The sequence below is a fragment of the Dendroctonus ponderosae genome, unplaced genomic scaffold (genome assembly GCF_020466585.1).
Source record: "Dendroctonus ponderosae isolate FM_Combo_2020 unplaced genomic scaffold, Dpon_F_20191213v2 Dpon_F_20191213_11, whole genome shotgun sequence".
In the NCBI taxonomy this organism is placed as follows: domain Eukaryota; kingdom Metazoa; phylum Arthropoda; class Insecta; order Coleoptera; family Curculionidae; genus Dendroctonus; species Dendroctonus ponderosae.
Window position 1 is genome coordinate 2,281,319 of NW_026017213.1, and position 17,221 is coordinate 2,298,539.

At 40.8% G+C, this 17,221-nt stretch overlaps 1 protein-coding gene across 10 annotated transcripts in view; it reads left to right on the plus strand.

Moving 5' to 3' along the window:
* LOC109543867 (nuclear receptor coactivator 2) overlaps nt 1–17,221 on the plus strand; it is a 236,614-nt gene that overhangs the window by 207,186 nt on the left and 12,207 nt on the right. For 6 of the 10 annotated variants that reach the window (XM_048662514.1, XM_048662512.1, XM_048662510.1 and 3 more), the window contains 8 exons: nt 5,361–5,649; nt 5,700–5,980; nt 6,041–6,256; nt 7,757–7,936; nt 8,325–8,621; nt 11,701–11,926; nt 12,571–12,759; nt 15,978–16,232. In XM_048662514.1, the coding sequence (XP_048518471.1) occupies nt 5,361–5,649; nt 5,700–5,980; nt 6,041–6,256; nt 7,757–7,936; nt 8,325–8,621; nt 11,701–11,926; nt 12,571–12,759; nt 15,978–16,232 (1,933 nt within the window). The remainder of the gene's footprint in view (nt 1–5,360; nt 5,650–5,699; nt 5,981–6,040; nt 6,257–7,756; nt 7,937–8,324; nt 8,622–11,700; nt 11,927–12,570; nt 12,760–15,977; nt 16,233–17,221) is intronic. The other 4 variants (XM_048662511.1, XM_048662513.1, XM_048662517.1 and 1 more) reach the window with 4 other exon arrangements.

The following is a 17,221-nucleotide window of genomic DNA, read 5'->3' on the forward strand; positions in this document are numbered from 1 at the left end:
GATCATCGCTTCTGTTCGCAAAATGGCACTTTTTGATTCATTCGAATAAAAAAATGTTTAATGCATCACTCATTTCTGCCCAATTGGAACAAGGAATGTTTAAAAATTCGTATTTACTAGGTGACAGTGCTTATCCCTGCACGGATTATTTATTAACTCTCCTCTTAAATCCTATGTTACCACAAGAAATTCAATACAACGCTGCACATATAGCAACTAAAAATACGGTTGAACGAACGGTTGGTGTCTGGAAGAGACGGTTTTCATGCCTTGCAAGAGGTTTGAGAACTGACATGACCGATATTAGTAGCTACTGCAGTGCTTCACAACATAGCCATTAGGAGGAATGATGTTGAAGACTTTGAAGAAATAAACTGCAACGCGGAAGTAAATGATATTTTTGAAGAGGAAAATGAAGGTGGTCCCGCAGTCCGAAGAGCAGTAATAAGATTTTTTACTTAACATGTAAATCTTTTAATTTGGTTTGTTAGAGTTGGCTGTAATATATTTTATATCCATCTATGTATTGCATAATAAAAAAATGTTTTGCATTAAGCAAATGGATAACACCACAGACTGATAACACGAGGCAAAGCAAGTCACTCTAACCAGTCTCTTCTTCTTCGTTATATGGCTTTTGCCACAGATTATCAAGCTTTACCTACTTTATCGACTCGATAGCTATGGACCACTAGCTTTGACGTATATAAGACACGTTCAGAAACCTACCATAAGTTGTAGAACCTACAACTTTAGCGGACCGATAGTTATCGAACCTACCAGAAACGGGGCATCAACGTGCAAAATTTGTAGAAAACTCCCTTATACCAAACCGAAACTTGCTAGTCAAATGCAACAAACCCTAAGTAGAAACGTGGTGGTAGTTTGGAGTGAGTGGCAACACTGTCGTCTCTCGCAACCCTTGGAGGGCATTCGATGAAGACTGGTGTCTTTTGCTACATTCGCAGCTCGCGAGTCGTCAGCACCAGTTGTTCCAGTATCAGTCTGTATCTGTGATCAGCACTCGTTGTCTTGCGATCTGAATGAGCGATCATGGGTAAGGGCAAAGTCTCGCGTGTGAGAACACGTGTGAAAGAACGTGTCGGTCCATATAGAACTTTACCCGGTAGTGCAGTGAGAAATACGCTGCAAACGATGCATCCTAACCCGAACATTTTCTTTTGTGTAAGTTTCGCATGTTTTGTATATTTTCTTGAATGCAATCTTCACGAAGATCACTGGAAATCGAAACTTCCACGGCATGTTGAGTCAACCCTTTTCGTCCGCATATGGGAATCCGCCGGTTTCACGTGTTGTTGTCTTCTAATAGAACACGCCTCTGAATCGATCACAGTTTTTTAATGAAGCAGCAAAATTTGAAAAATTCCATGAAAATCATCAATGGTGGCATCAAAACCTAAGGTTCCAGGGCAAGTTTAGCAACTAGCAAGTTTCTGTCGAATGTGTGAATTCGCAAAGTTTCGGTCGGCGACATTATTTTGCACCGAATCTCATGGGCGTGCAATGAGGGCTGCTTTCCACCCAGAGTAAAATAATTTAAATAATGATCTTTTTTTACTGAAAAAACTCCTAAAACTATCAAAATGTAACCTAAGTTAAGTAGTAATAGTCTGGGACTATTGCGTTAGCATATATTTTTTTCTTAATCGCCCACACCAGTCCTGGCTGACTGCGCTTGCGCGTCTCATTGCCGCGTTGCCGGCTTGATACTTCCATCAGAGACACTTCCATTGCGTACAAAATTATAACCTCCGTTATTAATTAAACACGGTTTTCCGGCAATGCCAGGCGTTTAAATACCAAGTTTGTGCATAGCGGCAACATGGCAACAGACGCGCAAGCGCAATCATCCCGGACTGGTGTGGACGGTTAAAGCGCGCGTGCCATGCGTCCGTTTATACGATGGTACGAAAGTGTTTCTATTGGTTGGAGATCTGTCAAATCGTCCGTCGAACTGACAGATCCCCAACCAATAGAAACACTTTCGCACCATCGTATAAACGAATGCATGGGACACGGGCTTAAGAAAAAAAAATTATCTGCATTGGGTTGAGTAGTAATAGCCAGCGTCGCCAAACTACCACCAAAGTAGAAAATCTCTAAAAGTAATAAGAGGGCGGGATTAAAATAGGGTTTGCTGTACGAATTTATCTAGGGAAGTAGCGATATTTTCTCGTGACTGGCATCACTGCCCGATGGCTGTACCTAGTGCTTAGCTACTTAATGTCCAGCTGAGTCAGTTTCGTGTGTGCCTGAAGAAGCAGTCAGCTTCAATTTTTCAACAAGAACAAAAATAATTGTTTTTGTTTGTCTTTCGTTCCTTCAACAATGGTTTTTTTGGTTTAGTGGGAATGATTGAGTTATTTTTCGAATTAATTTGGTGAAACAAATACAATCAAAGCTGTTTTTGGAAGTTTCTGGCGTATGTTTCATCTAAATATCCCGAAAAATAATATATTTTTTAATTTTTCAACCTTCTCAGGCAACTATGTTGGTTTTAGTTGAGATAATTGACGATTTAGAAGCAAAAATCGCAAACCTTTCTAGTTTAGTGGGAATGTTTGTTCATGTTGCAATTGAAAATTTAGACTGTTTAATGTGCCAGTTTGACTCGCACATGCGCAGAGCGATAATTTACTTGGGAACTAGTTTAGATATTTTCATAGTTTGTGGTTTAGTGGGAATATTTGCCAATCTCCCTGTTGCAATTACAATTAAGTGAATTTCTGGTACTTTCGGCATTTTCCGCATTTCAAATTTAAAATTCCAGAAAAAATCGACGTAATTTTTTATTTTTCATCGGTAGCAGCCAAATACTTCGGTTTGAGTTGAGTTAATTTACGATTTATGTGCAAAAATCGCGCATCTTTCTAGTTTAGTAGGAATGTTGGTCCATTTTTCAACTCAGACAGCAGTTAGGCGAGTTCAGCTAGCAAAAATTATAAATTGTGTATTTGGTGGGAATAATTGATCCATTTAGCCCTCAAACTGTTCAAAACATGAACAAATTGGTTCTAGTTTAGATCCCTTTCAATTTTTTGGAATCAAGTGAAACTGTTTTGGTTTAGTGTGAATATTTGCTAACTTCGAGCGAATCAAACTTCTATTAAATCTGTTTTTTAAATAATGCAGTTTGTCAATGGCAAACGTCGCTAAGCTGGAAATGTTGGCTTTTTTTCGTTTTTCCATGCTTGAAACTTGAAAACTCCATAGTTAAGAACATTTTTTAGCGAACTAAATAATGTTGAAGTTTCAGGAAATTTAATTTTTTTTTACTTCAGTTTATAATTGAATTGAATTGCGTTTTTTGGTCTTTCTGTGTCTTTTTTGCTCACGAATTGGAGTAACAATCAAGCAGTAACAAATTTATTTTTCAAAAGATAAAAAACGTCTAAGACGACTATTTATCTAATTAATATTTTTTCCCGTTTTGAGTGCAAATTTCCAGTGGAAATCGCCATAATTCTTAATTTTTTACCCACATACTACAATTTTATCTGATTTGGTTCAGATGGTTCAAAATGTCCTACCAAGTAGTGCAAACAAGCGCAGTTTAGTGGCAATTTGTTCGTTTAAAACGTCGTTAAATAGCTCTTTCTGCAATCAGTTGCATTTTTATTAAGTTTTTCTTTAAAAACTTGGAAAAATGGCAATTTGGTGGCAACAATTGCCTTGTTCAGTGTCTAACCGCTAAATGTTCCTATAAAAGTGCATTATTTACTGAGCCCCCGATACCAATTTGTGCTACTTATAGCTTAAAATTTTCCCAACTTTGCAGCAAAAATGCAATAAATAGTTTAGTGGGAATGTTTGACCATTTGACCCTAAAAACCGCCAGTAAGTGAAACTGTACCTAAATATTTCCCGTTTTCATTAGCAAATTGAGCGAATTCCCAAATAACTGTCCATTTTTGAAAGGACGTCAATTTAGTGGGAACAAATGTGGTCTTCATGAGAGTTTTTTAAACGACAACAATCGATCTCGAACATGAAACCATCAAATCGAACGCTTGGAAACTTTCACGATAAACATGAATAACTGACTTACCGGGCTGCATGTGCTGCGCAGTCTGAACGCTCATTCATTGGTTTTTCTGAAACAAAAAGACCTTTTAGAGCTCAAAATTATGATGGATTTGATAAGGTTGATTAATTTCGCTGCAGTTTTGATCGGAGTAATTCTCTACCGACGTTTTTTCCGTATTTTTTATCCAAACATCCAGAGAAAACCGTTTGATTTTACGATTTTTCAATCACTTCAAGTAAATAAGTCACCTTTAATTGGGACAAGTTGGTATGTAGATGAAATACAAAGAAAATACACACATACAATACAAACAAATATTTCTGGATTAATGGGCATGTTTGCCAATTTTGCCATTAGCATTTTTACCAAATTATCCTCAAAAATTAAAATAATTGCCGCTGCGCACTTTTGATAAAAATATGCACGGAAAATTCGCATATGTATCGATTTTTCATCCACATCAGGCAATGTAAGTTGGTTTTAGTTGAGACAATTGACTTTTCAGAAGCAAAAATCGCCAAATTTCTTGTTCTTGTTTAGAGGGAATTGAGGCTTACAAGGCTCAAAAAACGAAAAATTTTAAGCGCTAAAAGCGTCAATTTGGTAGGAATAATTGTGGTTTAGTGGAAAAATTTGCCAACTTTTCGGTTTCAATCGCCGCTAAGTAATGCGATCTTCCATTAATAGCATTTCTCCACAGTTTTGCTCCCAAAATGACAAAAAATCAAATTAGGTGGAAACAATTGTCTTGTTCAGTGTCCAGCTGCTAAATGTTCCTATGAATGAAAATATTTACAACTCTTCTCTTTACAAACCAACGTCTCATTCAGATTATTATGAAGCGCATGGGAACATCAACGGACACCCTGTCCCAATAGAGCACATTCCTATATTTAATTTAAAATGCGACTCAGTTTGCGTGCCAACTATCCAATAGTGAGCCTTATTGATCAATAATTAAAGCATCTAATTATACTAACGGGGCAATTAGGCATATTTATAAACAATTTGCCTCCTTTAAATGATGAAGCGATGCGAAACATCCTAACAATATGAGATCGTATCGTGATCGAAGATCCACTGCACATCACATCAATCAGTCTAATGTAAAAATCCAAATTGCATGTTACAAGTGATTGATGGGTTTTCGCTCACTCCAGTCGATGTTGCTCGGGATGGAAAGACTCTGAAATTTACAATTTGCCATGTTTTCCAATTAATACTATCATGGCGTCCACTGTGTTTGCATTCAGCTGTATCTATCCATCTAGACCTTTTCGTGCAAACATCTAAGCACAGTGGATTGTTTCAGGTGTCATCTACGGGTTCTTCGGAAAAAAGCGAAATCTACCAAAAGAACAAGATGTTGGCGTCGCTGTTGGAAAATCCAACTCCAACGCCACCATCGATACCCCCTATTCCTGCCAGTGTGATTTCCGCCACTCCTCAAGAAAAACTGCCTCGAGTGATCAGCGATCCGGCCAAACTTATCGGCGGAACAATGGCGCAGACCAACTACCGGCATAATAATGCGGGCAGAATGAACGCCCGACAGCAACCAAACTACCTCAACAACAACAACTTTCAGAGACCTGTTTCTGGTAAGTCTCACAACGGGGGTTCGGAGTTGAACTCATAGTTTCTCCTGCAGGAATGTACAACCAAACCCAGGCCACACCAGAGAACCAATGGGGAGAGAACAACAACTTCCACGGCGTGGCCGATCCCGATCTTTCGGACATTCTGGACACTGTCCTAGACTTCGTGCCGGACAGTGGCCTGCTGATGGACGGCGCAGTGGAGACGCAACAGTCCAAAGAGTACGAAGTGGCCGCCATCAAGAACATTCAGGATATTTTGATGCAATGCGAACAGTCGGTGCCGTCGCCCAATGTGTCTTTGCCCGCCCGACCTCCTTCATACAATGCGAATGTACGTGTTTGTAGTCCAATTGGGGAACATTGGCCCAACTCTAACGGTGGGCTTTTTTAGGTGTCCACTCAAAACAATCTCAACTACCCGCCTCCGCCCAACTACCCTCAGGTGAAATACCAGCGACCAATGGGAGTGAGGAGCGGCGCGCCACCGCACTATTCCAACGCCAACTACAACGCTCAAACCCAGATGCAGCTGGAGCAGCAGCAGCAGCAGCAGCTGAAGAGGCGCCAGCAAATCGAGGAGCACAAGCATCGACTGTTACAACAGCAGGTATGGTTTGGTTGCTCAGTGTTAAAGTCGCGCTCTGAGGCTTCGCCTCTTTTCTCTATCTATTATGAAGCGACAAGCGTAAAATCCGAGGAAATTCCTTTCTAAAAAATCCAAGTTTCTGATCTCAAAGATGGTTTTTGTACTCTTAAATCAGCGCGCAGCGCGCTGCTCTTTTTGTGCGTAGGGTGGCACTTTGCAACCAAAAGCGTAAAATGGTTCTACGCTTCCCTTATTAAGCGCTGCGTCGCACTTTATGACGAACCCGCAGATTAATTTTATAGTAAACTGAATTTTTGCTAACGCAAAGAGTGGCTTTTTTGCGCCGTGTCCACTGAGTCAGTGTGCAGTTTTATGTAAAAAAACTTTGACCAAGGTTAAAATGATCAAAATTAATTTTAAAGATTTTCATTTAAGTTGGGGTTAATTAGCAGCCGTGATGATAATCAGTAAAAGACGCCTATTTAGGTTTGTGGGTTTTTCGGTCAATAGATCGAAATAATATAATATCTGGTCCAACATGGGTAAGTCTTTTCGAATCGCCAGGAAGAAACGCTCAAGCTTGCAACCCCGAAATATAAAGGAAAATCAGTAAAAGACGCCTATTTAGGTTTCCAAACCTAAATATGCGTCTTTTACTGATTTTCCTTTATATTTCGGGGTTGCAAGCTTGAGCGTTTCTTCCTGGCGATTCGAAAAGACTTATCCATGGTGGACCAGATATTATTAAAAGGCGGTTTTAGACGATTTTAAAAAAAATTCTCAAAATTACTTCCATCAGTTCCAATAAATTTGGGTAGTTTTCATAGCCTCAGGGGCTCACGTGCGCGTTTAACTGTCGCCGTACTTTTTTTGGGTGAAGCTTTTTGTGAATGTGCCGCTTTCGACCACTTCGTTCATTGAAATTCACTACTTTTCCATAAGATAACAATAATTTTTTAAAGGCTTAGGAGCATTGAAGCGCAGCGAAGCGCATGAAAAATTACTATCGTGCACTTTAGCAACAGTTATCGCGTTAAATTAATTTTTTGAACCGACTTCGCAGTTCCAATAGGATCGATGTTAAAAATGCTCTCCGATCCGTGTAAAAAATTCAGAAAACTTCCATAAATCCTTCATAGCTAAGCGCAGCGCTTGAGAAACCTATGGCGCATTTGAGTCAAAAGTATCGGTAAATTTTTTCGAAATTTAAAAATGTCATACTTTGCTTTTCCTGAATCAGTGCGCAGTTCCATTTGGAACAATGTGAAAAACGATGCTCGATCAACTTCGCTTCACCTCGTTTTCATAGCAAACAACACAAAACATGCATAAATCCTTTATAAGTTCGAAACGAGTGCGTAAATAGCGAAGCGCTTAAGAAATCTATCGCGCAATTGAGTAAAAAGTATCCGTTGTTTTTTTTGTAAAGCAAAATTTTCGGGCCTTGTTCCAATTACTCGTTTAAAAGAGCGCGTTAGACTTTTTTAGTAAGCAAATACTTCATTTTAACGGTACTTTCAGAAGCAACAGCAGCTGCTAATTCCGTCCAACGCCACATCGGCCGAGATCAATTCGATGCAGAACATCGACAATTTACTGAACACTGCAGTGGCCCCCAACGTGACACTGCAACGATCCAATAGCGTACCTGAGGCGCAACTTTCCCCAGGATACTCCAACCAGATGCAGGGTGGAAATACCGTAAGTGTTTTCCTCCATATTCGTCTAAGACAAAGGTTTTAGGGCACATTTTGAACTTGAACAAAGGCTCCATTAAATTTAGTCAACAAGTTTGAATACTTTTTTCTATTGTCACTGGAGCTCAACTCTTTGCAATAACACGTTATCGAATTAGAGCAATTGATCTTCGCTCGGCTTTAATAAATTGAATCCGCTTTAACGGCCCAGACAGTTTTATCTACTAAACAAGCCGGAGGATCAGCCTGGGGAAACTATGGGACAAATTGCAGTTTCTCCAGGTGCTGGACTAATCCTCCTCCGGCTTACCGTTTCCAATATTTCGCTGAATAATCCGCCGTACTCACACGAATGTAAATCGATTATACTAATGAAAATTGCACTTTCGCAGCTTTCCCAGACGAACCAAAGAGGGGTAAATCAGGGAAACCAGCAGCAACAGCAGCCCTATTCGCCGCACGCGCAAATGCCCTCACCATTAGGACAGCAGAATTTCCAAGCTCAAAACAACGTTGCCAGCAACTACAACCAGCAGCAACAGCGCGGTTCGCCGCAGGCGCAATTCAACGCGCAACTGTCGCCAAGGCAAAACTACCCCCAGCAGGGGAATGGAGCGGCTGCAGCCCCCAATTGGAACACGCAGCAACGATTGACGGTACAGAATCCTATGTTGAACGCCCAACTGACGGTAAGTACATTTCAACATTCGTTCTGTTCGCGAACGCGCGCCGTCTTTATCTTCAAGTTCAAACCAGTTTATTTAGCTCAAAAGTGTATGGAAAACCGGACATTTCAGATCAGTTTTGATTGCAACAATCGCTCGTTAACGTTCGCGAACTTTCATGGCTTTTAGTTTCATCTTCTTCATTTGATATCCCAAGCGTTTATGCGAAAGCTGCTCAATTCAAACCGGTTTTTACTGCAAAATCGCTCGTTTAAGTTCGCTCTGTTTGCGGTGACGTCTAATGTCGTGACGTGAATGCTACAACCATGCCATTGAGCAACAGTTAATTGTCACAGTCTCATGACGTTAGTGTCACCTATCAAAATGGTTTGGCATACGTCAGCGTGCACTGGCTACTGTCACGACATAAGATATCATTGTGTAAACGAGCTTTTAGAAAGTTTCTTGACAATTAACTGAAGATGACTTCAAGGGGAAACGTTTTCCACTTCTATCACGCACTAGATTATATCATAACATTGTTTAATGATAGCATATTTTGTACAGTAAGAACATTTCAACATTCGTTCTGTTCGCGAACGCGCGCTTCGAAGTCATGTTCATCTTCTAGTTCAAACCAGCCTTGATTGCAGCAATCGCTCTGCTTGCGAGCGATTGCAAAGCTTTCTGCTTGTTTACATATCCTTTGTGTACTTCTATAGCGACTTTCTTCCATTATCTCAGCAATTTTGCTAAATTTTCAATTTTAATTAGTCGCTCTTCCAGTTTTATTTGGCTCCAAAGTGTATGGAAAATCGTACATTTCAGATAAGTCTGATTGCAACAATTGTTTGCATACGTTCGCTCTGTTCGCGGGCGCCCAGTGCTCGCTCACATTATTGCTGGAACTCTATAAGACCGTTTAATTGCAACAATCGCTCGTTAACGTTCGCGAACTTTCAGGGCTTTTCGTTTCATCTTCTTCATCTGATATCCCAAGCGTTTATGCGAAAGCTGCTCATTTGATACCGGATTTCACTGCAAAATCGCTCGTTTAAGTTCGCTCTGTTTGCGAGCGTCTACGTTGCAGGTGATTGCTTGTCATTCGCGCATTTGCTTGAGACTTTGCCCAGTAAAATTTTAAAAAAATCTTCATTTTCGAGCTACACTTTTTTCTTTTCTTCTCTAGAGAAATAACTGTCAGACCCGGGCCAGCATAAGCAATCAACCGCACACTAAATTTGAGAAAAATTCCCCCAAATTTCTTGAAAGTGATTCGCACTAAACCTTTTTACTTCCTAAGAGCGAGCAGACCAGCATCTACAAACTTCAAACCAAAGTGACTCTCTAACTTTATACCGGGTAATTTCCTGACGATGACTAAAAATCAAAACTTTCGGCAGTTGTGGAACAGATTTCGTTGTACACAATACATAAAAATCAACTATTTCTCTTCATTACTTCCGGAAGGGACAAATGCCAAACTCTACCTTGCAAAACAACCTCAACAAATCTGAAAAAATGCCCGATGTTGACTGAAAATCGAAACTTTGTTCACTTATAGAGTTGATACAAAAAACCTCGCTAGTTTTACAAACTTCTGAGCAAAAAGGGTGAAACCCTGGCAGCACAATCAAAACGCAACTTAAAGCTCGTGCACCCGGTGACATCTAATGTCCTGACGTGAATGCTGCAACAATGTCATTGAGCAACAGTTAAATGCCACAGTCTCGTGACGTTTGTGTCACCTATCAAAATGGTTTGACATACGTCAGCGTGCACTGGCTACTGTCACGGCATTAGATGTCATCGTGTGGACGAGCTTTTAGAAAGTTTCTTGACAATTAACTGAAGATGACATCAAGGGGAAACGTTTTCCACTTCTATCACGCACTAGATTATATCATAACCTTCTTTAATGATAGCATATTTTGTACAGTAAGAACATTTCAACATTCGTTCTGTTCGCTAACGCGCGATTCGAAGCCATCTTCATCTTCTAGTTCAAACCAGCCTTGATTGCAGCAATCGCACTGCTTGCGAGCGATTGCAAAGCGTTGTGCTTGTTTTCATAACCTTTGTGTACTTACATAGCGACTTTCTGAAGGTTTCGACTTTATTCCATTATCTCAACAATTTTGCTAAATTTTCAATTTTATTAATTAGTCGCCCTTCCAGTTTTATTTCGCTCAAAAGTGTATGGAAAACCGTACATTTCAGATAAGTTTTGATTGCAACAATTGTTTGCGAGCGTCTACGTTGCACGTGATTGCTTGTCATTCGCGCATTGCTTGAGACTTTGCCCAGTAAAATTTTAAAAAAATCTTTATTTTCGAGCTACACTTTTTTCTTTTCTTCTCTCGAGAAATAACTGTCAGACCCTGGCCAGAATAAGCAGTCAACCGCACACTAAATTTGAAAAAAAATCCCCCAAATTTCTTGAAAGTGATTCGCACTCTAAACCTTTTTACTTGCTAAGAGCGAGCAGACTATCATCTACAAACTTCAAACCAAAGTGACTCTCTAACTTTATACCGGGTAATTTCCTGACGATGACTAAAAATCAAAACTTTCGGCAGTTGTAGAACAGATTTCGTTGTACACAATACATAAAAATCAACTATTTCTCTTCATTACTTCCGGAAGGGACAAATGCCAAACTCTACCCTGCAAAACAACTTCAAAAAACCTGGAAAAATGTCCGATGTTGACTGAAAATCGAAACTTTGTTCACTTATAGAATTGATACAAAAAACCTCGCTAGTTTTACAAACTTCTGAGCAAAAAGGGTGAAACCCTGGCAGCACAATCCAAACGCAACTTAAAGCTCGTGCACCCGGTGACATCTAATGTCCTGACGTGAATGCTGCAACAATGTCATTGAGCAACAGTTAAATGCCACAGTCTCGTGACGTTTGTGTCACCTATCAAAATGGTTTGTCATACGTCAGCGTGCACTGGCTACTGTCACGACATTAGATGTCATCGTGTGGACGAGCTTTTAGAACGTTTCTTGACAATTAACTGAAGATGACTTCAAGGCGAAACAATTTCCACTTCTATCACGCACTAGATTAGCTTGATGAACGCATGCTTGTTTTAGGGAGCGTTGACAGGCCGAGGCAACTTCCAAAGGCCGCCCGGACAACAGGCGCAGCCGCAACGCACGCTGAGTAGCCCGGTGGGCGTGCCGGGCGTGGCACGTCAATCGTATGGAGGTGACCAGTTCAACCAGCCCACGTCTCCGACCACCGCCTTCAACCAGACGCAGTTCTTACAGAGATTGCAAAGGGCTAACAGTGTGCCGACTACCAGTTCGCCGATGACAGGTATATGTCTTTGCAATCGGTGCCAGTGGAATTATTCAGTTCGCCTCGCCCGAATGTGAATAAGTTTTAAAAAATTCGAAAAATCTCTTTTTCTAAAGTTTTCCAAGCATGTCATTGAGACTGATCAAATGTAAATTGTAGACGTATTATAGATGCCTTTGTGGTTTGCAAACGATACTTTTTGATGCATGTTAGTTTCTCTTTATCGCTCTATCTATCTCAGTCTTGTGGTCTCCTCAATGATTTCTTCTTTTGTCTCCACACCGGGGCGCAGTTTGCGTGCGCCCGACAGGCGCAGATTAAAATGACTTTTCCCGTTAAGTCTGTTGGGCGCGCCGCCTGTACATACTGATTGGCATGTGGTTTTCATATTATAGTCTGTTTCCACTCGCAGCATAACAATTCAGTAGTCTGAAGTCTTGAGTAGATAATTAGGGAGCCAGTGGTTCGGTTGAGGTCTTGGATTGGTAGTTTTAGCCATACATGGATGCGTGTGCTAGCTGAATACGCCCACCCGAACAAAACGGTGTGGTGAGAGTGAGTGGAAGTCATTGAGGAAACTGCAAGGGCAAAAAGTACGGCAACAAATCATACGGGTCGGGTTCAAGTGGCTTTCGATCTAAGCGCAGATGCGTGTGTTCCAGGACAATATCCCGGCAATAAACACTATCCCCCCAATCCTCTCCAATCCATTCCGCAAAACCCTCTGATGTACGCGCAGCCGCCCACCCAGCAGGACTCGTATAACTGTTACGAGGCGCAGCAGCAGCAGTCAAACTTGGCCGGTTACGAGCGCAGGGCCAGCGCGCCCTCTGCGCAGCACATGCAGTCCGGTAAGTCAGTCATCCATGTTTGTCGGGCACGTTTCCCACCGTTCGATGTGCTCGTTTCATGTTCACGATCGATCGCTCTCGTTCTCAGGGAGAACGCAACGTAACACGTTTCAGAACACAAACACTTTTCATTGGTTCAGTTGCTTGCCGTGTTTGTCTCACTACTTATCTTTTAGTAAGTTTTAGTTTCACCAAATTGGCTCACTTTCCACTGTTCTGCGCAAAAAATTTGATCAACGGACACTTGAAAAATTCGCGATTTGATTCAGTTTTTATTGGCCATTTTAACTGTGGAATGGGCAAATATTCCCACTAATCTAAAATTAAATGCCTTTTTTACTGCAAAGTTGGGGATTTTTTGGACTCGAGCGGAGTGACTGGCCTGATGCGGTTGGGCAGTTGGAAATAATTTTTTTTTGCTCTCACTATTTATCTTTAGATAACCTCTTAGTAACAATTGTTCCTACCAAATTGGCGCACTTTTCACTGTTCTGCGCGAAAAACTTGATCAACGAACACTTGAAAAATTCGCGATTTGATTCAGTTTTTAGTGGCCATTTTAACTGTGGAATCGGCAAATATTCCCACTAATCTAAAATTAAATGCCTTTTTTACTGCAAAGTTCGGGATTTTTTTGGGCTTGAGCGGACTGACTGGCCTGATGCGGTTGGGCAGTTGAAAATTGTTTTTTCTATCATTTGTTTCATTGCTCTCATTCTTTATCTTTAGGTAACCTCTTAGTGACAATTGTTCCCACCAAATTGGCGCACTTTTCACTGTGCTGCGCGAAAAACTTGGTCAACGAACACTTGAAAAATTCGCGATTTGGTTCAGTTCTTAGTGGCGATTTTAACTGTGGAATGGGCAAATATTCCCACTAATCTAAAATTAAATGCGTTTTTTACTGCAAAGTTAGCGATTTTTTGGACTCGAGCGGACTGACTGGCCTAATGCAGTTGGGCAGTTGGAAATTATTTTTTTCATCATTTTTTTAATTGCTCTCACTATTTGTCTTTAGGCAACCTCTTAGTGACAATTGTTCCCACCAAATTGGCGCACTTTTCACTGTTCTGCGCGAAAAACTTGATCAACGGACACTTGAAAAATTCGCGATTTGATTCAGTTTTTAGTGGCCATTTTAACTGTGGAATGTTCAAATATTCCCACTAATCTAAAATTAAATGCGTTTTTTACTGCAAAGTTGGGGATTTTTTGGGCTTGAGCGGACTGACTGGCCTGATGCGGTTGGGCAGTTGGAAATAATTTTTTTCATCATTTTTTTCATTGCTCTCACTATTTATCTTTAGGCAACCTCTTAGTGACAATTGTTCCCACCAAATTGGCGCACCTTTCACTGTTCTGCGCGAAAAACTTGATCAACAAACACTTGAAAAATTCGCGATTTGATTCAGTTTTTAGTGGCAATTTTGACTGTGGAATGGGCAAATATTCCCACTAGTCTAAAATTAAATGCGTTTTTTACTGCAAAGTTGGGAATTTTTTGGGCTTGAGCGGACTGACTGGCCTGATGCGGTTAGGCAGTTGGAAATTATTTTTTTTATCATTTTTTTCATTGCTCTCACTCTTTATCTTTAGGTAACCTCTTAGTGACAATTGTTCCCACCAAATTGGCGAACTTTTCACTGTTCTGCGCGAAAAACTTGATCAACAAACACTTGAAAAATTTGCGATTTGATTCAGTTTTTAGTGGCAATTTTGACTGTGGAATGGGCTAATATTCCCACTAATCTGAAATTAAATGCGTTTTTACTGCAAAGTTGGCGATTTTTTGGACTAGAGCGGACTGACTAGCCTGATGCGGTTGGGCAGTTGGGAATTATTTTTTTTATTATTTTTTTCATTGCTCTCACACTTTATCTTTAGGTAACCTCTTAGTGACAATTCTTCTCACCAAATTGGCGCACTTTTCACTGTTCTGCGCGAAAAACTTGATCAACGAACACTTGAAACATCCGCGATTTGGTTCAGTTCTTAGTGGCGATTTTAACTGTGGAATGCACAAATATTCCCACTTAAAATTAAATTTGTTTCTGCTGCAAGTTGGGGATTTTTTCGATCTGGTTGTATGCGAATATTGACGCTTCTATCGCGTTAAATTTGTCGTTTCTAAAATTGAAGTTAACTAAAGAAAAAGCCGGTAACGAGTTTTGAACTGCAGAACCCTCAAACATTCTCACTAGTCTGGACATTTTTGCTTCTAAATCGTCATTTGTCCCAATCAAAGAGACTTAGTTACAATTATTTACATAAAAACTGATCTAATAGAAGTTTCAATCGCGAAATTAGCAAAGATTATCAAATCTTAAAACTCAATTGTTCCCACCAAATTGACGCTCTTGTCACTTTTGAGAGACAAACTGGCACATTGCTGCACAAACCGTTGCAAATTCAGACAAAAAGTAATTTTCTAAAACTGGGGTTAATTGCAGAAACCGACGTTTAGAATCGAAGAATCGACAATTATGCCCACTAATTTTTATTATTATCCAATTATTTCTACCAATGTTTCAAAGCATAGTGAGGCAACACTCACAAACTCAGAAACGATTGAAAGGTGTTTGGTTGGGAATCGACACCCAGTATACAGGGTGGGGCAGCGAAGCTACCACATTGCGCCCGGACAGTAAAAGCGAATTAAGCAACCTTTAGGTTGAGATGTGCGCCCCTGTAAAGCACCTCCAGTGGATACAGGGCGAAACCTGATCTCAAACTAAAGGGTTTTATGGAAGTTTAGCGGTTTGGGCGCAACGTTTCACCACTACTCTGCAGTAAACATCCATCCCACCATCGGCACCCCGTACGTCTGTGTATCTAACATGTAATCATCTCGCGGTTCCCTCTGAGGCACCACGATCCATTCCGATCGATCGCGTAAAAGTGTTTCGCTTCTCTGTTATCGAATCGCGTCATTTCGCCCCATCATGTATCATGCTATCTATTTGTGCTAAAAAAATCACCGGGTACGCTTCCTGCACCTCCACGTCACCGTCCACCAAATTCTTCAAACGCTTCACATTTGCACGGTCGTTTCACCACCACCACCACCACCCCAGCCCAAAGTGACTCTATCCAAACCGCGATCCCGCAGGATTATCGAAGACCGATGTGTAAGAGCATGTAGATCTGTAGACGAATAGTGGTTTGGGTTCCGCTTCAGGCATTGGCTTTCTATGTCTCATTTAACCTTTTGGCTGCAGCGCTTGGCCGGCTCCAATGCATGGTTTTCGCAGGAAAATCTTCATGGGATTTTTCGCCTGCAGGTGTGGCCGGCTCCAATCCCACCTCGGAGTTCGTCAGGCAGGAGTTGCGTGCAGTCGTCGGAGCTCGAACTGCTCAATCCCAACCGACGGGGCAACGGCCGGGTCCTTCTGCAGCTCAACAGCTGCAGCAGCAGCTCGGTCAGCAGGGCGTCGATTTGGAGTCTTTGGGCCTCACTTTCGAAATGCCTACTGGTAAGTTTCCACTGTGGTAAGCGTGCCAATTTGCCCACACATTGATTAAAGGCTTGGATTTTTTTAACATACAGGGTGGTTTTAGATGGGAGGAAGTTGTCCATTGGAGAAGGTGGAAATTTCTCTACAAGTTTTTCATTATGCAGGGTCTTTTTAGGACGCGATTAGTGAGTGCTTTCCACCCTTATAGACCACTATATACCCCTACTGATCGTAAACCTCCTCAGGAGGTTCTACAAACTACATTCGTCAGAATAAATATCTCAGAAATTGAAAACGATAGCAAATTTTTAAGCACGCGCCTGGTTAGGGGAGGTCAATGCTCAATAAAAAGGTGGATCACCATTCTCACCACTCACTAATTACAAAAAGCAAATTTTTTACAGTTTTCTGACCCCGAATCAGATTGTTGAAACATTAAATAACCACCAGAAAATTACTCTTCATCATTAAAAAATTTGCAACAAAATTTGCAAAAGCTTTAGCCGCCAATTTCCCCAGTCGATTTGTTTGGCAAAAGCGCATTCAGTAAAACCTCTAAGATTATTTCAGCTGAACTGTAAATTCTGCACAGTCATCAACTAAATCCTCAAACTTTCTCACGAATCGTTGTTGTTGGCCAACGTTTTGCCATTTGGAACCACTGCCTTAGTCGATCTTGACAAATGGCTGACTGGGTCCACTCCGGACAGTGGTGCAAAATGCCAAAAATGCTGGTTGAGCAGCCGAAGGCCAAAAATTTTCGACCCAGAAAAAAGCTGCTAATGCCGCAAAGAAACGTTGATTTGATTAAAAATTCTGAGGTTTTTTGAAAATTTGGAGAATCATTTTTTACAAACTTCTTTTTGGGTATTTCGCCTCAAAAATGTTTGTCTTTAAAAAAGACAGAATTTGCTCACGTCTTTTATTACAGATTGATAAATAGTGCTCCTATTTCGCAATAAGAACGAATTATTTATCAAAAAGTAATCAAGAACTATCACCTAGAG